General features: G+C 40.6%; 2 protein-coding genes across 2 annotated transcripts; one reads left to right on the top strand and one right to left on the bottom strand.

Moving 5' to 3' along the window:
* Positions 1–989: 989 nt before the first annotated feature.
* LOC117297554 (alpha-amylase 1-like) lies at positions 990–5,246 on the bottom strand. Its single transcript, XM_033780650.1, has 4 exons — positions 5,220–5,246; positions 4,106–4,245; positions 3,106–3,347; positions 990–2,789 (listed from the first exon to the last, which is right to left on the bottom strand). The coding sequence occupies exons 2-4, from the start codon at positions 4,243–4,245 to the stop codon at positions 1,693–1,695; spliced, it is 1,479 nt and encodes a 492-aa protein (XP_033636541.1). The 5' UTR covers positions 5,220–5,246; the 3' UTR covers positions 990–1,692.
* A 6,231-nt stretch (positions 5,247–11,477) lies between these two features.
* On the top strand, positions 11,478–16,340 carry LOC117297527 (alpha-amylase-like). The gene is made up of 3 exons (XM_033780614.1): positions 11,478–11,620; positions 13,217–13,443; positions 14,479–16,340. Exons 1-3 carry the CDS (start codon positions 11,478–11,480, stop codon positions 16,281–16,283), a joined length of 2,175 nt encoding a protein of 724 aa, XP_033636505.1. The 3' UTR covers positions 16,284–16,340.
* Positions 16,341–21,950: the final 5,610 nt, after the last annotated feature.

Genomic DNA, 21,950 nt, shown 5'->3' with positions numbered 1-21,950 from the left:
CAATAACTTTTGGTTATTGTCTAAGACCAGTACTATCACTCGGTGTATCTCAACATATAGAATAACAAATCTGTGAACATTTTGGCTCAATTGGTCATCGAAGTTGCAAGAAAAAAATAAGAAAAAAGACATTCGTTGCTCAAGTTGATGTGCTTTCAGATCCCTGAAAAATGCTTCGGGGCTGCAGTATTTTTGAGATTAAAATATTTTAGTGAGAAATTACCTCTTTCTCTAGAACTACATTATTCCAGATGGACAACTCTCCTTATCTTCAAGTACGCGCTAATCCTCCAATCAGATTCGCAGAATGGAGTGGTGATAAAAACCTATATTGCACGGCTAATATCACTACCTTGCGTATTGTGTGTTCTATGTCACGCGCCAAGTTTGCTTGAAGATAAATACGTTATCACACGCACGCTCGTGGAAATACGGAAAATATAGCGCGTCTGCGTCCCATATCCAACTCGGCCTTCGGCCTTCGGCCTCGTTGGATATGGGACGCAGAAGCGCTATATTTTCCGTATTTCCATGAGCGCGCGTGTGATAACTTATAATATTATGCTCGTTACAAAAAAAGGTTTGTACGCTTGTTTGAGTAATTACCCAAAGTGTCCAGTGCCTTTAATAACTTCATTATGGCCGTATCTGAATGGTTGGCTACGGCTAGCTATGACCATTGCTAGGGGTGTTGCTAAGGATGTTATAAACGTCAATGCACGATTACGCAGTGATCTAGCTGTAGCCATAGCCAATACAGCCATTTCGGACACGGCTAATTTTATCTTGTTTGGAAGAGGGTAACATTTTTAGAACAGATTATTTAAGGAAATTAACTAAGAAATAGTAAACGTCACCCTGTTTTTTATAAACTATAATAAATGTATTTCCGAAAGGCCTTGAAAATTTTGTGGTAATACGAAATAAATGAAAGAAAACAAAGAAAGAACGAAAGTGTATGCGTTGACTGTTTTATTTATGTCCAGGAACCTGATTGCTTCAAAGTTGACCTTGATTTGCTATTTTAAATTCATTTACATTTGATGCTCGTATAATGGGCCTCCCACACACAAAACAAAAATGAGATTGAAAAGAAAAAATGCTCCAACGAATTGTTACGGCACCAGAAGCCCCAAATTATTACCCCCCTCTTTGACAACTTCCAAAATGAAAATGTATAGTTTCACCACTGGTTAGGAAACATTGACTTTGAGTCCGTATTTGGATGAAAGACAGCTTCTTTAATTAGTTTATGGCTAGTTCATTTATTGTGGTCATACAAGAGAAAAGAAAATGCCAAACTAATTTTTTTTTTGGTGATATACTAATTTTCAAAGGGTCCTCGTGTGAGTGGGGGAACTGCTGGGAAAACTATACTGAGGCCCTTTTCGAAACCACGGCTTCGGCTTTTGATTCGGCTTTAGGCTCCGTCCTCTCGTCTGAAGCCCTGCTGAGCATTGTGCGCAAGCTAGCCTGAGCCGAATTTGGGGGCGAAGCCGTGGTTTTAAAAAGGGCCTAAGCGTTTCACGGAAACTCGCCGATGAAAAGCGCCCCCATGCGATAAAAATATACCGTAAATTATTAAAGTAGGCCTACCGGTACTCGATAAAGGCATTCAGTTATCGATCGTACGCTGGGCATTTTCTGTCAACTCAATCTCCTCCCAAACGAGATAAATGAGCTCAAAATAAATCAATATTTGGACCTGATGTGGAGAGCCACAACGGGGTCCTCATTTCCCCCGCCCTGAATATTAAAAGTTGCAAACCCCTGGTAGTCAACGAAGACGGATGGTCCGGTGCACATACCGTGAACATAGTCACCGAGATAGATGTTACAGTAAGTACCCTGAGGAAGGCCTGTTTGAAGCGTCTCGTAGAGATTCCCATGTTCGTTGTTGATGACGAGGAAGCCTTTGTCGCCTCGCCCGAATGCAATCATGTGGTTCCCATTGTCCCACCAGTTGGTGAGTGGTTGCCCAACCACCACGTTACGGAAGTCCACCATGTTCTTGATCTGTCTCCAGCGATGTTCGCAGACCCACCCATTCCCACACGTCTCGTCCGGGTTGATGACGGGGGACAGAGTGTTCCCCTGGGGGTCTCGAGGTGGACTGCTGTCGGGGTCATTGAACGAGAAACTGCTCATCACCCGTACGATGCCGTACGGATGAGCTAGCATGAAGGCGTTCGCCATCTTATACAGCCTTCCTGCCTTGTGTGAGATGATGTTCCCACCACCTCCATGTCCCCTCTGGTTATCATGGTTATCGATGAACACCACGGCAGCGGTCTCTGGAAGGAAGCCCCAGGCCTCACCGAAGCTGTTGAAGTGGCTCAGTACCTTGTCCCCGCGGAAGCCCAGGCTGACCTCCGTGCCGTACTTAAACTCCGTCACACGGCCGAGATGACGGTACTCCCAGGACGAGATTACCTCCCCGCCTTGGTTGATCACCTCTTGGAAGATGAACGGCCGAGCGTTTGGCGGGAACCCGAAAGCCGTGTTCAAATTATTGACCTTCTTCAAGACAGCGTCCAGGTCTCCGGGCCACATGTGCTTAGCAGCATCAATCCTGAAACCAGCAACCCCAGCATCAACCAACACATTCAGATACTCTGCTAGTTTGTCCTGGACGTAGCTCTTCTCTACGTTCAGATCTTTCAGGCCTACGAGATCGCAGTTGCGAATGGAGTCTATGTTACTGTAGTCAATATCACCAGAGGTTGGACATCTTCCTTGGGGCCAGTTGAAATCTAACGCTGAATAGGGGACCAAGCCAAAATCCCATGCTACATTTACAAAAAATAATAAAAGGAGAAAGCTACTTTACTGATTACATTATTATTGTTAACAGCATCTGATTTTTCATAAAGCAGCTGAACTCATTATTAGTCTCAAAACAAGGTTAGATATTGCCAAGTCGACAGAAGCAATTGGGTAAACATGTAGGCCTATTAGCCAATCGGTATTATCAGTGCTATAAACGGTGCAAGTCATGACCGTATGTATATAATGCCGGGAACTTATCATTTTAAGATGGATGAAACAAAAATGCGAAACGAGTCTCAATATTCAAAAATACACAAGACTTGCTGAGTCTCTTACCATCTTTTCCACCGGGGTTACTCGCGGCCATGTGGTTAATGACAGCATCAACATAGATACGTACACCAGCCTTATAGCATCTGGATACCATGTCTTTGAATTCAGCCGGACTACCACTGCGACTATGGAGGGCGTAGCCTATTGGTTGGTAGCGCTCGAACCAGGGTCGATCTGGTGGGAGCTCTAGGTGCTGGTTTGGGGGCGATACTTGTACACCGGCGAACCCATGTGGTCCAAGCCACCTAAACACCAAAAAAGAAATTGCGTATGTTTATTATCAGCTCCACAATATCAGGTCCCCTGTATTAAACAAGAACCAAGTTTATAGAGCCTTTCACAGGACGCAATATTATGTGCTTACTGCTTACTGCTTACTGCTTACTGCTTACTGCTTACTGCTTACTGCTTACTGCTTACTGCTTACTGCTTACTGCTTACTGCTTACTGCTATGCTTACTGCTTACTGCTTACTGCTTACTGCATACGGCTTACTGCTTACCGCTTACTATAGCTGCTGCGGAGAACATGTGCTTAGTAAGCACAAGGCGTCTCTATCTTGTACATGTACTTACTTGAATGTGTACTTAATACCGTAACCTTGTTGAAGGTCGTATAGGGCCAACACAGCTGACTTCGCGTACGTACACTATTTCATAAACGCGCGAGAAGCTTGACTTGCTAAAACGGGACGCTCAATAAGAATGAAACATCTGCATGCTTAGAAAGATTATACAATATTAGGAACCTTTAATCTCAAAAGGAACAGCTATAAGCAAAACAGCGAGGGCAGCCAAAGACGCTAGATGGGCAAATTTTGGTCAAGTCTGCAAGCACACTATTTGCAAAGCTCAAAAGAAAATTTACTAAGCAGAAGAAGTCACCGACCAAGATGTAATCAATTTCACTGTACATGATATTATAAAAGGAATTGGTATACTTCAAAATGAAGCTCCACATACCTTAACAATTAATGGATACAATAATAATAATTCTTATTTACCTTTCGCACTCTGCAGCTATGTCGACCCACCTCCACTCGAAGAGATGGACCAATACTTGACGATTGTGCATCGTGTACGGATCCCATTGAGCTACGGCCAACCCCAAGAATAGGGTTGAAATCAGCCACAAGACGTACATCTAGAAAGAAGGCAACAGTCAAGGAAGATAGTTCCTTTAATTACCAGGTCTCAGATAGTAGTGTACTAACCTCCTGGACCTGTTTCTTGACATGGTGATGGATATAGAAATTCGAAAACAGATCTTGTATTTTGCATGAGTTTTTTGTTTAAAGACACTGGACACTATTGGTAATTGTCAAAGACTAGTCTTCACAGTTAGTGTATCTCAACACATGCATAAAATTACCAACCTGTGAAAATTTGGGCTCAATCGGTCGTCGAATTTGCGAGATAATAATGAAAGAAAAAACACCCTTGTCACGCGAAGTTGTGCGCTTTCAGATGTTTGATTTCGAGACCTCAAAATTAATTCAAATCTGAGGTCTCGAAATCAAACTCGTGGAAAATTGCTTCTTTCTCGAAAACTACATTACTTCAGAGGGAGCCGTTTCTTACAATGTTTAATACTATCTACCTCTCCCCATTACTTGTTACCAAGAAAGGTTTTATGCTTATAATTATTTTGAGTAATTACCAATAGTGTCCACTGCCTTTAAGTAGTAGGTCTTAGAGGTATGTACTAACCTCTAGAACCTAATTCTTGACATGGTGATAGATATTGGAATTTGAAAACAGAACTTGTATTTGGCATGGAAGTTTTTTGTTTGTTTAATTATTACCAGGTCTCAGAGGTTAGTATGTTTATTTACTAATCTCCAGGACCTGTTTCTTGACATGGAGATGGATATAGGAGGTGAAAACATAACTTGTTAGGCATGAACGTTTTTTTTTAATTACCAGGTCTCAGAGGTTAATATTTTTATGTGCTTACCTCTGTTTTTACACAATGTACGTTGCATATTGGAAATACTAATAAGGAAAGACAATAATTAACAAACGGCACTCGATGAGTTTTCAGAGCGGTGTAAAACCAAAATTATATGTCTCAATTTTCCCCCAAAAGTCAACAAAACGCAAACAAAAGTTACTTACCTTGCAATGTGATCTGGTTCTACGGCTTCAAACAATCAACTGCTGCCGTGTAGCTCTCACAAAGGTTTTTATTACTCAGCTAGCATGTCAACATTTCTTGAAATAGGGTATAGACTCACTATCATTGATTGACATTATGTTTTGATACCTCGCGATGACAAAGTAGTTTTGATGTGAAACATGAGATAAAATCATCTACGTCAGTCACTCCATCCAAAAGAAAGACTCAAGATAAATTTTTTTACAAAACATGTAAGCACAAAATTTGCTATTCACAGACAAATATATAGCTTTTAACTGAAACCGGTTACCAACCAACAAAGGGATATATTATTTAGAATAGAAACGGTTCACTTATCCAGTAGTAACAAAGAATCACAGGAACTTGAAGTATTGATCTCACATTATTAAAATAAACTACAGGTATCCTAAAATACAACTCTGAACAAACATACTTTAAAAAAAATCAACACAATAAACAAAATACTTCACATGAAAAATCCCATCAAAAACTCGCAGGGCCGATGATATTAATGGTTTGACCCCCCCATTCTAGATTCCCGATGGCATGACCCCTTTTTGGGGTCAGGCTGACCCGATAACTCTTCAAACTTAGATATTTACTAGGATTTTGCCAGTTAGAACCATTTTGTGTAATTTTGACATAACATTTTGACCGAGATCGGTCAGGCATCATAGTGTGTATTTAAAACCCGGCCATGACACTTGTGCCATTGAGTAAAGCGGCGGTCCCAACCCGCCGTACGTGCAAGTGCGTGCTGTCTACGTGCAAAAACGTGGGCAAGATTTGGGGATCCGTACGTACGTGCCGAGTACCGCCGCAGTACGGATTTGGGAGCACGCACACACGACGTAGCACTTTTAGTGCATGAGGAACTTTCTCTGCGTCACCCGTACGGATTCACCCCCAGTACGGGTGACGTGCGTGCCCTCTAAAACAGCCAACGTGCGCTGAGCGCACTGACTCCGTGAGTCTTTTTGTTTTCTTCCAACGGTCACTTGCACGAGTACGTAAGCACGTGCTCAACACTTACAACACACGTGTGCGCACTGATTTCTGCAGTATAAAACAAAACGAGCCGTCGGACGAGTGCCATCATTTCGTCTCAAAGATGCCGAAGAAGACATAGAATAAGAGGTCGCTGCATCTGCAGCTCAAAAGGCAGCGGATATGGCCAGAGAGGCCCAACAGAAACGGGCCACGGAAGATGAGAGGGCTAGAGAGGAAGAGGGGAGGAAGAGTGAAGAAGAGTCAGATGGTGACGCCAGAGAGTCTGATCATGAGAAGGGTGCTGCTGGTGGATCGGAGAGTGGGACACAATAAGAACAAAAACATTTTACTATTTGTTTGACACAATGAATACATAAAATTAAATTATGAGTTCATGGAATAGAGTTCATCAAATTAAATCATGAGTACCATGAGTTCATGTGCTTAAACAACCCGATCTTGCCATGGTAGGCGGCCCGAAGTGGAGAACTTTAATATAGTCCACCAAATAGTTTCTAAATACACAATTGTACATTTTACATGTAATATTATCGTACGAACATGTACAGACATCGGGCGAAAAGCTCACGTTCATCGCATATGCACGCACTTACAACATGCGAGTGAGTATAGGACACCGTACGTGACAAGCACGTGTAAGTACGGCCTCCGTACGACAACGTGGCAATCGCAAGATTATCGTACGTTGTAAGCACGTTGTAAGCACGTTGTTAGCCCTATATAGGACTCTTTCTCTGTCACTGTAGTACAAAACGAAAGTGTAAGGCCGCCAGGGTTAGCACGTTGTAAGCATGTACAACTCCCTTACCACGTGCGCAACCTACGTTGCACGCAACCACTCACGGCCAGGCGTGGCGTGCGGGCCACGTACTTACACCTTGCGCAAACTGTGCGAGTTACGTGCGTTGACGTACTCCCTCCCTGCTCTTGCCACTCCCTCCCCACGTTTTCAGAAAAATGTGGCGGACGTGGCCTCCCAAAAAAACGTACGGACAAAAAACACGCACGGTGGGTTGTGACCGAGGCTTAAGGCACCTACTGCTTCGTAAACAGGGAAGGTTGTGCATTCTGCTCTACCAGCAAGGTTCCTAGTGGATAATACACATGCATCCTTATAGGATACGGACTGTAGGGGGTAACCCTCTTTCAGCGCAGAAGTAGACAACGTTCCCCCGATGGCAGTTGATTTGAGTAGTCTCCACCCTGAATGGCCGTCTGGAATTGTGGTGTTTTAGGATTCGGGTACTTTTTCAACATTTCCAAAGATTTACATTAAACCTATAGAGTTTGAAGATAATGATAGTGCAAAGCTTCCTTTCAAATTTTGCTAACTAAGGTTGTGTAGTTTTTAAGAAAAACAATTCATAAAATAATTTTGGTTTCATGAGACCAAAATCATTTTAGAATGTAAAATCCCCCTAACCAGTTATGATATTATACTAAAACCGTAGCATAACTGGTTAATAAGTTTTTACATCTGTAAATACCCTTTAAGGCAGTCTCTCATTAAAAACAATAACCACATTCTCTGTTCCCTGCCGTCTCCTGATAAACCCATCATTATTTGAAAGCGGTCGGATGAAGTGGTTCAAATTAATGTTGTAGTTATCAAATTAGTTATAGTTCCCTATTTTTTTAACATGACTGTCAGCTAGCCTGTTTGAAAAGATATTGACGTGTTGATTAAATTTATAAGATAACATTTTGTGAATATTATAGAATGTGATTCTGATGACTTGGGCCTAATGGTGGTAGCAAGTCAATAAAAGACTTGTATCATGCTGCTTCCATCTTGGTCATGTTCCTCGTATCGAAGAACAATAATGATCAATGCTCATAATCATGTTGAAATAGGAACCAGACTATGTTCTTCCAGCCTGGATACCAATGGGAGACATTCAAGATGGCTGCACCATGATAAAGGTCGATTGAATGGGTCTGGTGGTTGTTTGTATTACTTCGGAAAGATGATGATTTCAGGTCTGACGATGGTTTGGAAATTGTGCAGGGTTCTTTTTTCCAAAAGTTGGAATCGGTTACAAAATAATAACACTGATGTACTTCATAGACCGGTTTAAATGCGTAGTTTATAACTATCTTTCTTTATTAAAAGCCATTGGACACTTTCAGTGAACAGTATTGTCCGAGGCCCACACTTCGTGTATCACAAATTATATATAAAATAACAAACCTGTGAAAATTTAGGCTCAATCGGCCACCGGAGTCGGGAGAAAATAACGGGAAAACCCACCCTTGTTTCCGCACGTTTCGCCGTGTCATGACATGTGTTTAAAATAAATCCCTAATTCTTGATGATATTGAGAATTGATATTGTTTTAAAGTTTTCTCAAAAAGTAAAGCATTTCATGGATCAATATTTCAAGAGAAGTCTTTCACCATTACCTTCTGTTAACCCTGTAAGTTATTTAAATCTGTGAGCCTTTAAACAAAAATTCTGTACCGAAAGTGTCCAATGGCTTTAATACAGTGATATGTTTTTAATGTTTTTATTTTTTGTTTTAATCGCCAGCTGCATTTGTTCGTCCACTGAAATGAGTCACGAAAGGAAATTGTGAGGTTCACTTCCTTCCCCTCCTCAGCCTACAGACATGCTTCCAGCTGTGCTCATGGGCCGAAGGAAACCCCAAGAAAGAACAAACCAGGTAGGCTAAAAGACTGGTTCATACATTCATAACCCTAACCCAACCTACTCGATGACAGTAAAAAATAGCAGGAAGTTCTGATCAATACCGGATTTACTCAGCGGTCTAAGGTCACTCCAACAGCTTTATATTATTCCCCGTACTGCGTCTCTTTGGAACTCTTTGCCTTGTGTATGTCTCCATCCATCCTTCAGTCTAGACTGTTTTAAGAGGAATATCAATTCCTCTCTATCAATTCCTCTCTTCAGCTCCCCTGAAGTTCTTTCCACTTTCAATAATGTATCTTCGTAAGCCACATACCAAGATTGTCTTTTAGTCTTGTTTGGGGCGAAACTGCAGACATTTTTTTTGTAATGACATTAATTTGTTATCGTACGAGGTTTTTCCCTCCTGTTTCGTGTAGCTTATCTCTATGGAGATTGTTCATTGGAACCCTTTTACCTCCTGTATTGTCTGATAAGTTTTAAAAACCAATATTAATATGTTGATAAGGTATTAAGTTCGTTTATCTGTTTGTTTCTTCTCTGAAAAGTAAAAGTTGGTTTGAACTGAACCGCGGGGTTGTTTTGTAACAGATCGAGTGCAGTGGAATACATGTTCGGAGTAACATATAACTCAGATTGTTACGAAGACTTAGGTTTAGGTACTCCTTATTGGAAGGAGGACGACAAAACATTTTTTGAGGCCTGTGTTGGGATCTTTCACAATTTAGTGCCTTGAAGTTGAATCAATGTCAATTATTAAAGACCCGAAAATAACCATTGCGTATACTTGAGTTGCAGCAATTAATTGAGCTTGTCACGACATAGGCTTACACAAACGTGCACAAACTCGTATTTATTTCCTTTTCACTCGAAAGTTGTGGTGATATTTTGATAGTTTTTCTTGGATGAGCTTGAGTAGGGGAGATTACCAAACTAAACCACTTCTTAGTTATTTGAAGTCATTCGTTCGTTTCATTCGTTCATTCGTTTATTTTATTAATGGCAGTGGACACTATTGTAATTACTCAAAAAATTATTAGCATAAAACCTTTCTTGGTAACGAGTAATGGGGAGAGGTTGATGGTATAACACCTCATATTTAGAACTTGAGGTCTAGAAATCAACCATCTAAACGCACACAACTTCGTGTGACAAGAGTGTTTATTCTTTCATTATTATCTCGCAAGTTCGATGACCGATTGAGCTCAATTTTTCAAAGGTTTGTTATTCTATGCATAACTGTGCAGACTAGTCTTTGACAATTACCAATAGTGTCCACTGTCCATTGTCTTTAACAATTTATTCTTTTACAAAAATCCCATGGCGACCAGATTCCGACTTATTCTTGTTTTAAAATAAAATTCCCATAGCGATCAAGGGTCGAATTACAGGAAGCTAAAAATACCACCAATCGAGTAGGCGTCACTAACAGACCTTTTGTGAATTTACTAAATCTAAAAAAAAAATGGCAAATAGTTATACGTTCTTGCCCTTGCCAATATTATTCTTAAATCCTTTATGAAACAGTGTGAAATTTAGTCTTAAAACCATGTGGCGCAAAATATACTCAAATCCAACTAAGACTAATGCTCTTATTTTAGTTAAAGAAGATTACAGGGGTTGCACATTTTGATTGTTTCAAAGTTGTTTACATCATCGGATGTACAGTAATTGATATTGGTTACGTAATAATGAAAAAAAAGGTGAGCGACCCCTTAATATTGGATGTCCTTTAAAAGAGCATCTTCTGGATACCGTGCCTCGTCAGTCCACTCTGTCACGGATAGCATTAAGGTGAGTTCACGTCTCTTTAATTTTTAATTTTATACTTAACTTAATTCATTTTTGTTGTTGTCATTTTGCTAGTATTTATTGGGAAACTGTATATATGATTGTATTTATTTATATAAAATGAGTAGGATAGATGTCCTTAGCGATCGATCCAAACCGGACCTTCTTGAGAAGCATTAAAAAGTACAAACAAATGCATATCCATTTATAAAAAATGTTCTGAAAAGAACAGGTGGGTAGTGGGATAAGATCAAATGAGTCAAAACGGAATACAAGCAACATTATATTATATTTATATTTTAATTCGGTGGAAAATACAGTTAAGTTATAACAACCACAGGTCGTCCAGGGAAAGGCAAAAGTAAAACAAAATGCAATCAAAAAAGATGTGCCCTCCCAGACCTTGCTCATTTAAAAGAGTACAATTTTATTTCCTATTATATTGCACAGAAATCTAATATTGTGTATGTACTTAATTTAATCTCTTTTAATGGTAAACCACTACATGGTGCTTTGTAAAGGAATTGGTCTCATCTTCATATCTTAGCTCCACAATACCTTGGTGAAAAATACTTAACGTTTAAGAAGCGCAAAGAGAGCAACTGAGTGACGGATATGAGCGCTGGGCCTATAGTTACAAGAAGCCAGTTATATTATTGTTATTAATTATTAGTCGCTGGTTCAATTCCCACATGCATTGCACCTTCAAAATTTAACAAACTGTAGTCCATAAAAGTGCATACGTTTGTTTCATGTTTTGCTAATAATTAATGTTTGATCCTTTCAGATGACGTCACTGTGCGCTTGTCTTCTCGCCGTTTTCATTGGCTCAGCTGTTGCCCAATGGGAGCCAAACACTGCGTACGGCAGGCAAGCTATTGTCCATTTGTTTGAATGGAAATGGTCGGACATCGCAAACGAATGTGAAAGGTTGGTATCTCTGTCTGTTCAGTTTTATTGCGTAACAAAAACAGGAAACAAAAGCTAAACTTAAAGGCACCGGACACTGTTGGTAATTACTCCAAATATATTTGAGTTAGCATAAACAACTTACTTGGTAACGAGCAAGCTGTTGTTATAAAACATGTTGAGAAACGGTTCCTCTGAAGTAGGCCTGAAGCCTTTTATTAGGCATCTGAAAGCACACCGATTTGGGCCACAAGAGTTTTTTTCTTTCAGTATTCTCTTGCAATTTCGATGACCAATTGAGTCAAAGTTTTCACAGATGTGTTATTGTGGGGATATGTTGTGATTTATTGTTTAAATCCCCTATAAATAATGATTTCTATAATAAAAATAGCCTGCGAAATTTCACTTCAAATGGTGGTCGCGTTTGCTTGAGATTTCAACGAAACCATGGAGTGATTAGGTCGACGCAGGAAGATTAAAGGCAGTAAACACAATTGGTAATTACTCAAAATAATTATTAGCATAAAACCTTTCTTGGTGACGATTAATGGTATAAAACATTGTGACAAACGGCTCCCGCTGAAGTGGCATAGTTTTCGAGAAAGAAGTTATTTTCCACGAATTTGATTTCGAGACCTCAGATTTAGAACTTGAGGTCTCGAAATCAACCATCTAAACGCACACAACTTCGTGTGACAAGGGTGTTTTCTTCTTTCATTATTATCTCGCAACTTTGATGACCGATTGAGCTCAAATTTTCACAGGTTGGTTATTTTATGCATGTGTTGAGATACACTAACTGTGAAGGCTAGTCTATGACAATTACCAATAGTGTCCACTGCCTTTAATCCGTAATGGGAGACTTTGGGACGCTAGGTAGCAGCAGACTTACTAGGTAAATTTCCATTGTTTATGTAGTTCTGAGCATGCGCACATGAACGAGAACAATGGATTTTACCTGGTAAGTCTGCTGCCACCAAGCGTCCCAAAAGTCTCCCATTGGAATACACAATCCGAGAGACGCTACTGTCAGTAACGCTTCTCAGAATCAAATTTGAGGGGGATAAAAACTGATCTTTTTACATAATTTCATTCAGTAAAGTGAAATGGGTCACTCGCAAACCGTTTATGTTCTGAAAGTTTGTGTTCTTCTAACCAAGTCAGTTTTTATTGCAACTATTTTTAGAAGTGATAACCCAACGTGTAACTTCCCTATAATTCTAGTGAATACAAAAGTATTAGGTGAAATGATCGGCCTTTTCGTCGAGTGCAAAACATAACTATTCGTTGTTTTCACTCAAAATGTAACATTCAATCTTGATGAAGAGTTCAAAGTTTGGTGTTTTTAAAAACGGACTAGAGGATACAAATTTGTGGTATTTTTTGACAGGACTCGGGGAAAGTACTGAGTATACAGTTGCTAACACACATCGGTGTATGGGTAAAAACCAAAAATTTATGTTCTTTATTCCCGACGCAAATTTAACATCTATTAGATAAAAATTTACTTGAATTTTCAACAGTGCAGATGTTTTTATGCGAGTATGGAAATGAATTGTAATTAAAATCAATTTACCATGACGGTGAAATAACAAAGTAGCCACATTTTCTTCCCAGCTATCTTGCACCAAACGGATTTGGAGGTGTTCAGATCTCGCCACCCAACGAGCACCGTACGGTATGGAGCCCTTGGCGGCCGTGGTGGGAGCGTTATCAACCCGTTAGCTACAAGCTCACGAGCCGCTCAGGCACGGACTCCGAACTCAGGGATATGGTTCAAAGATGCAACAACGTTGGTGTAAGGATCTACGTTGATGCTGTGGTCAACCACATGGGTGCTGGAGGTATTGTTATTACATGAAACTTTCAGATTATAATTGATTTATACTTTACTACCAAAGCCTAAACATTGAATAATTTAACTTAATAACTCGATTAGGTACAGTAGCGTATTGACGCCATATGAAGACATTTTTTTTTCTCAATTATAGTGAACGTACACAATACATTTGGATCGTGTACGCACACGATAAATCCTAATTTATCGTGTACGTGCATGAACAACTTATCGTGTACATACAAGATACGTTTTGGATTATCGTGAACTTTCGAGGACCTCTAAACCTATCGTGTACGTTTGAACGTAAACGAAGAAAGATTGTTGTTACTCATGTGGCGAAATACTTTTCAATCCGTAGTGCTGCAAACATTTGCGATATGGGGGCACAAGTCATGAGTAAATATACGTAAAGGACACGGCCAAAGCGACTGTCGTAAATATATGCGAATATTTGCGATTTGGAGCACACATTTTTTAATATTAACGTAAATGTATTCATCCAAACGTTTGAAATTAAGCCACCATGCCTTTAAGACTTTCGAGATTTAAACTACTGACATTTCTTAACAAAAAGGGGAAACGGAAGCATTTCAAACAAAATATTTTAAGGGGACTGTTTTACTATGACCATCTTTCTACCATATCAGTTAATAATAATATGTGAGCATATTTTCAGTCTATATAAATGTTGTGCATAACCTCAAAGCTGTTGAGAGGCAACAATGCAAAAAGGCATGAACATTTTTTCAATACAATGTTAAGAGATTTTTTAGTGAAACCAAATCTGCTAGCCTTGTTCAAGAGCTGAACCATTACCAGTCTTAAAGTAGCTAGCCAGCTACTATGATGTTAAGATCATTTCATTTGAACTTAATCTAGTAATTTAAACTTTTCACTTTGTCAAAGTTCCCTAAGTCTTGCTATGCTTATCTCTCATTCTTTTGTACCATCTTTATAATGTTTGCTTATGGCATCCTATTCCACTGTGTTCGTCTGTGATCATTGTTTTTGTTTCTTGATCTCTTGCCATATTATTCAGATACGGGGACTGGCACAGCAGGCAGCTCTTACGACGTTGGTTCATTTAGCTTTCCAGGTGTACCGTTTAGTAGGTGGGACTTCAACGTCCCAAGCGGTAAATGCTCCTCCAGCAGCGGCAATATTGAGAGCTACCAGAACACCAACCAGGTTCGTAACTGCAACCTAGTGGGCCTTCCAGATCTCGACACCTCTACGTCGTACGTCAGGTCTGCCATTGCGGGTTTCATGAACGAGCTTATCGACATCGGGGTGGCCGGCTTCCGAGTCGACGCTTGCAAGCATATGTGGCCCGGGGATCTGGGCGCGATCCTCGGCTCTCTGAACAACCTAAACACTGCATACTTCCCATCTGGGTCTAGGCCATTTGTGTTCCAGGAGGTGATAGACCAAGGAGGGGAGCCGATAACAGCGGGAGAGTACACTCCTTACGGCAGGGTGACAGAGTTCAAGTATGGGTTGAGAGTGGGTGAGGCAATGAAGGGTTCGAGCAAACTCAGCTACTTTAGTAACTTCGGGGAGGCTTGGGGACTGCTTGCCGACACGTCAGCCGTGGTGTTCGTTGACAACCATGATAACCAACGTGGACACGGTGGAGGTGGTAGTATCATCACCTTCGAGGATCCTCGTCTTTACAAGATGGCGAATGCCTTCATGTTGGCTTACCCTTACGGCTTCACTCGCCTGATGAGCAGCTTCTATTTCAACCACGACACCGATGCAGGTCCACCAGCAGATGGCAGCGGCAACACAATGTCCCCTACCATTAACGGAGATGGTACCTGCGGGAACGGCTGGGTGTGTGAGCACCGATGGAGACAGATCAAGAACATGGTTGGTTTCCGTAATGTCGCAGCTGGCCAGCCTCTCTCTAACTGGTGGAGCAATGGCAACCAACAGATTGCCTTTGGTCGTGGAGACAAAGCTTTCATTGCTATAAACAACGATGGATACACCCTCTCTGAGACGCTGTACACCGGCATGCCATCTGGAGAATACTGCAACATCATCTTGGGTGACTTCGATGGGTCTACCGGGTCATGCAGTGGTCCTACAATCAACGTCGATGGTTCGGGTAATGCTTACTTCAGTGTGGATTCTGGTGAAGATCCAGTGGCGGCTATCCACGTCGATGCTAAGGTTGGTGAGTCTACTGGCAATGTACCTATTGATAACGGTGGTGATAACAACACCCCTGTAAAGGACCCGACTGCTCCGGCCGGTACACAACGCACCGTAGTCTTCATCAAGAAGCAAACAAACTACGGCCAAGACTTGTTTATCCGCGGCGGCATCGACCACGCCAAGAGAAGCAGTTGTACGTCTAATGCCGACACCAGTGCCTGCGCAATGCCGATTTACCACAACATCGGGGGAACCAACACCAAGTTCAACTCCTGGAAGGCTGGAGACGATTTCCTTGATTGGTACGGTGCAGAGAGTGACCAGAAGAGCTACGAGGGAAGCACACCTGACGGGACCCCACTTGTCTGGACGACAAGCAACTCTGGCAACGGAGCAAACGTTGACGGCAACGGGTATGGGTACACTCCACTGAACCAATGGGGCGACCATTACTGGATGGTGGACGTGAATATGGACTGCGACAAGACCGAGGGAGGATGGTTTGAGTTGAAAGCGTACCTGAAGAATGGAGATGGGTGGGAGAGTGACATCATGCAAGGGTCTTGTTCGGGGTCCGCTGGAGGAAGCAAACCTTACTCCAGCAACAACCACTTCGCTAGATGCGGTTATCTTAACGTTTTTGATTTTGGTTCTAGCCACTGCACCATTGATTCGTTGTGAGTTCCATATTAACTTGCAAATAAAAATGACTTTATTTCATTGTGATGATTTTATACACTAAAAACTAAATTATGTTCAAAATGACCGTGTCTGATCAAATTATCTTCAAGCCATTGTTACATTGACACATCGTCTTCAAATTGGGCGCTTTGGGAAATAAACAAATATGGTCGGAAAGGTGAATTTAAAAAGTAAAACCTTTTCCACAGAAGTATCCCCATGTGGTTAAAAAGAAACAGTTCAACTAAATAAAATCTGTTCAACCACAATTATTTCATAACAAACGTTTTTCATTGCCAAACGCGCCAAACCCGAAGGCAATGCCTCCTTTTAACATAAGAACTTCATATAACAAAATTGTTGAACTTAATTTCACTCTTTTGCAGTAGAGTCATGTCGTCTCTAAAGTTGTTTGGATTGAATGAGACGTACATTATGCCTACCTCATAATATTTATTTTTTATTTATTAAAAAAATGTAATAATGTTGCTTAAATTATCGAATAAAAACACAAGATCTCACCAGCAACACTCGGTCTACTATTTAGTTTGTCTTGTAGAATTTTTCAAATAAAATTTGTAAAAAAACAAAATGGTTCATTACAACTAGGGATTAACGGAAACAGTGAATCCCATCAATGATCGACAGAACAATATTATTTTCCAAGCATAAGTTCGAAGAATTGACATTTTTGAGATAAAGCTTGCGACTATGTTTAGAATAAATGTTAGATAAAAAGCTTTGTACTAACGTCATCAATTTGCGAGCAGTAAACAGTGCGTGCCAATCAATACGGCATATGGCGCATTCCCAGATACCGAAACAAAAATAGACGTCAGCGAATGCTGATTCAAACTTAAACAAACAAAAACATAGACAAGTTTGGTAGGCTTTTGATAAATGTATAACTCGATTATGTAAGTAGGATTTGAAAGTTTGCATGGTGGTATAGTATACGTAGGACAGGTTTGCGGTAAAACCATGTGAATATCACATTTGAGTAGTGTTTCTGAAAAAGAAAATCCGATGGTTAACAACTCAACGTTTCGATCAGTATGCTCTGCTCGCTTCAGGAGAATACTGGACTGGTAATGAGAAGGGAAAAGAAACATAGAGTATCTACTTGCTGAGAAAACAACAATAAACTGTTGAGGTGATTTACTCGAACGTTGAATCCATCGTTCAGCGGGGTGACAAAGGGTGCCAACCGCATCACTTCGGGTGGAACGTAAAGCCGTTGGTCCCATGTGTTGTGATAACGCATGTAAAAGTACCCAGTGCATATCGAAAAGAGAAGGGGTTCGCCCCGGTGTTCCTGACTGTGGGTGCTATATGCGCCGTAGCACCATAAAAGCGCCTTGTTTAGTAGATACGTGCGCTGTTTAAGACAAGACTTCGATTAGGTAAAATGGACACCAACCCTCAGACATCTGATGAGAATTAAAGTCACCTGGAAGTGGTATTTTTTCAAAATAAAGCTTTTGTCACTAATATATGTGTTTTGATGAGTTGAATGTGAATAAACAGTTAACTAAGGTTTTAAAAAATCAGTTCTTATGTTATTTACAAATTTAAGAGTAGACCCCGACCCGAGAGGGCGCTGTTCGTGACGTCAATCGAGGCAGACTTTGCCTAGAGTAAACACAATTGTAATGCGTAGAGTAAACACAATTGCAAAGTACATGTACGGACCAAGTCGTGAATTTGATTTTTTTTTCCGGCAATGCCGACCAGGTGTAATGCTGCTGAATGCAGAAAAACACTTTTTGAAATGTACCAACTCACGACTTGGACGTACATGTACTTTGCACGTGTGTTTACTATACGCATTGCAGGCAAAGTCTGCCTCGATTGACGTCACAAAAGGGGTAGGTGGAGTCAGCCCCCCAAACAACTTTATATATTTTGTAAACATATAAATCGTGACAAACAAATACTAAAAAAAATTGTTTTATTGTTCGTAAGCATATACTCTTATGTTTGAAAGAAAAAAATTCTATTTCCAGGTGACTTAAAGCGATTCATTCATAAATCTATTACATGTATCTTTAAGAATTGTATTTGTTGCTGTTCTTATTTTGGTACCGTTAAATGCAATGGACACTATTAGTAATTACTCAAAACAGTTGTCAGCATAAAACCTCACTTGGTAACGAGTAATGGGGAAAGGTTGATGGTATAACACATTGTGAGAAACGGCTATGGTCATACTAAGGCTAATACTAATACTGGCTTTGCCCGAAGTTGTTTTGTACGCGCTCAGGGGTTCACACGATGAGAACGGAGCCTGAACCCGATTGCTAGGCAGAAGCTGTGGTTTCGAAGAGGGCCTTTGTTTTACGCCTGAGCGCGTTCAAGGTTACACGCTACATAACGCATGCGCAGTCAACACACCTTCACGCCTGAGAGAACCACAGATTTAAGGTGTATTCTTCGCTTCGAATTAGTTCACGTTTTCACGGGTTAGCTCGAGGTGAGTAAGTTCATTTCTCTTTTTTATTTTTATTTACCATATAATCTTAAATAATCTAGGTATAGGGGGCCTAATCTTAAATAAACAATTTTAAAATTACTTTTTATAAAATTTTGTATGTGTTAGTGCTTTTGGTTTTTTTTAGGGGATGGCAGTGTTCCTCTTTTGAGGTGGATACTACCAGAGGTGTAATTAGTTTCGGGAGGGGGCGGGGGTGGGGCATGGATTTTTTACTTCAATATTTATTGAAACAAAACAGTTTTGTATTGGTACTGATGATACACTCGGGTTATTTATTGATCAATCAAGAAGATGGTTGCTACAATCCACAGCCTTCTACAAATACGTTAAATTGCTAGGCCAGTGTTAACCACGTATTAATTCAGCATGACTTGGAATAAACAGTATATTAAAAGATCACTTAGACAAACATTAAGCATGTATTCTGAAAGTTGAATAATGCTGATGAACGGTGACCAAATATTTTTTACTTGTAAGGTTTGATGTTTTTTTTTGCTTTGTCTTTTGAGGGTGCGGTTTACCAAGACAAGATACCACCGAACTCTTTTCTGAGACACAAAAATATTAATTGGTAACGAGGAATGGAGAGCTGTTTAGTAAATTTGAGAAAGAGATAATTTCTCTTCCAATACAGTAAAAGACTTAAGGTTGCAAGCTTTTATTTGGGCATCTGAAAGCACACAATTTTTTTGTGCAACAAGGGTGTTTTTTCTGTCAATACTGTCTTGCAACTTTGACGTCCAATTGAGTAAAAGTTTTCACAGATTTGTAATTGTGTGTAGGCTATTTTGGGACCCCCCCCCTCCACAATTACCAAAAGTGTCCATGCCTCTATCGTGTTAACCCACAAGGCCTCGCCTGGTATCACAAACAGTGCAAAGCTACACTTGAAGTAGCTGTTAAAAACACAAAGTTTGGTTACCACAAACATTCATTTTTCTGGCAATTTTCATTTTGCGCACTACATGTCTAAACCAGAGAAAACGTTTACGATCGTGGTTCTTGTTACATTGCTGTTCCAGATATTTCGGTTGAGTAATAACCCACTGTAGGGAGTGCCATGGTAGGTGAGGGTACAATAGATTCGTGAATGAGTTAGCTTTTGTCTCGTCTTGTCCTTCAACCTTGAAACTCTCCCCATTACTCGTTACCAAGTAAAGTGTTATGCTAATAATTATTTTGAGTAATTACCAATACCGTCCACTGCCTTTAAGCATGGTTTTGAGTCATTGCATGGTGTGGTATCATTTACATCCATATTGTACTTAGGCCGTGTCCGAAACGGCGACTTCGGCTACAGCTACGGCTAGATCGCGTGCGTCTGCCTATTCTTCAACACTGGTAGACGCGCTGATCTAGACGTAGCTGTAGCCGAAGTCGTCGTTTCGGACACGGCCTTAGCTTGAGTTCATGTAACATATCAATGATCGTCCCCGTCATATGATATCCGTGGGGAAGCAGGTTGAACTTTGCAAAGTCCAGTAACGAAAACGTCTCAATGAAAGATAAATCTCAAGCAACGTAGCTCAGTACACAAACTTACAAATCAACAGCACCGTAAATGACATTTACACTAGCAACATGCATTCCATAAAGGGGGGGGGGGGTAAATCCCATTTTATTGCCTTTTTCTGGCCCAAAAGTGAAAATTACCATGCAAAACAACCTGAGAAGTAGCCATAACTTTTGGGTACAACCCTGTAAAAATATGTTATTCTTTATCTTTGTTTCAGATGACGTCACTGTCCGCTTGTCTCATCGCCGTTTTCATTGGCTTAGCTGTTGGCCAATGGGAGCCGCACGCCGCGTATGGAAGACAAGCTTTTGTGTATCTCTTTGAATGGAAATGGTCGGACATCGCAAGCGAATGTGAAAGGTTAGTAACGGCTTAGACATGTTTGTTGATTGCAAAACCGATGGTGTATAGTCATGACCGAATGAATAATTATAGCACCAGACTAAAGATTGTTTTGATCACCAGAGTGTGTGTTCTAGTTCCGGTCGTTACAATATTGTGCCCTTGTGCAAATGATAATATCGTACCGTGGTTGCATTGTCCTTCGTATATCACTCAAATTGATGAAAGAACCCAGATTTTATCGTGTGAAAAGTAAGGATTCCGCAAAAAATATCAAAATACAATGAGCACTGAGCAGTTACCCAAAACGCACCCTGTATTCTTTTAGGATATAACAAAACACTGTTTCGGTTGAACGGCCAATGGGAGACTTTCAGGACGCTTGGTGGCAGCAGACTTACCAGGTAAAATCCATTGTTCTCGATAATGCGCGCATGCTCGGAACTACACATACAAGTCTGCCGCCACCTAGCGCCTCAAAGTCTCCCATTGGTTTAGCACTGCCCAATGACTGAAACAGTTATTTGTTAAAGCAGCGAAAACGAACCCCAGGTCTTTGACAATTTTTTACCAAAGTTGTCCTGACCTGTGCATTGAAATATAAAAGTAAAGCTATTATGCACAAACTGAACAGTCATGTTTCAGTTCTGAATATTTTCGGTAGGCATTTTATTTGTTCACCGAGGCTGACAATAACTTTACACTTTAAGTTACACTATAATCGTTTTCACACGGTATCACCAACTTTCCATGTACCTTTGTAATGCACAGAGCGTACTCTTGATCAATGGCGGGAAATATGTACACGAAGTACCAATTTTCTTGTGCGTATTACAAACTTAAGTGGGAATGCATTGGTGCGGTCTCCTCGCAAACAAAAACTGTTTTGCGCTTCTGGTTTCATAAATCGACACTAGTACTAATTGTTTTCTACCCAAAAGAGTAAAAAACAAGATGTGTGCTCAAGTTGATCCAAGTATCATAGGTCCACAATGAAAAAAAAAATAACTGAAAACATTAACTTTGTTTGCTCAAAAAGAAGCAGTCTCTGGCCAAGTGCGGGAAATAATTTTCAAACTGTATCAGGCGGTGGGCATAGGCAAGATGTATAATTATTTAATCGAATGCAAAAAGGGCATAAGGTGCCTGGGCCACTTCTAATGGTTTATTGAGATATCAAAACCTCTGTGTGGTGTAAAAGGCTATGGTCATTTACCTACTTTTTGGGGGTGGGATATACCGGTGTGGCATGCGAAATTCGGGGGTGGGGGAGGGGCCGGCCCTAGACAGTGTTCCTGGTTATCCGCAAGATAAA

This window comes from Asterias rubens, chromosome 12 (genome assembly GCF_902459465.1).
Source record: "Asterias rubens chromosome 12, eAstRub1.3, whole genome shotgun sequence".
NCBI classification, from domain to species: domain Eukaryota; kingdom Metazoa; phylum Echinodermata; class Asteroidea; order Forcipulatida; family Asteriidae; genus Asterias; species Asterias rubens.
This window is presented reverse-complemented; position numbering and strand designations above follow the sequence as displayed.

What these genes read in the sequence shown, in the direction of transcription:
- LOC117297554 (XM_033780650.1), bottom strand. Translation starts at nt 4,245, where the DNA reads ATGTACGTCTTGTGGCTGATTTCAACCCTATTCTTGGGGTTGGCCGTA. An exon ending in ATAGCTGCAGAGTGCGAAAG is followed by an intron (nt 3,348 to 4,105) that starts GTAAATAAGAAT and finishes TTTGGTGTTTAG; the next exon opens with GTGGCTTGGACCACATGGGT. An exon ending in TAACCCCGGTGGAAAAGATG is followed by an intron (nt 2,790 to 3,105) that starts GTAAGAGACTCA and finishes TTGTAAATGTAG; the next exon opens with CATGGGATTTTGGCTTGGTC.
- LOC117297527 (XM_033780614.1), top strand. Translation starts at nt 11,478, where the DNA reads ATGACGTCACTGTGCGCTTGTCTTCTCGCCGTTTTCATTGGCTCAGCT. An exon ending in ATCGCAAACGAATGTGAAAG is followed by an intron (nt 11,621 to 13,216) that starts GTTGGTATCTCT and finishes TTTTCTTCCCAG; the next exon opens with CTATCTTGCACCAAACGGAT. An exon ending in CAACCACATGGGTGCTGGAG is followed by an intron (nt 13,444 to 14,478) that starts GTATTGTTATTA and finishes CATATTATTCAG; the next exon opens with ATACGGGGACTGGCACAGCA.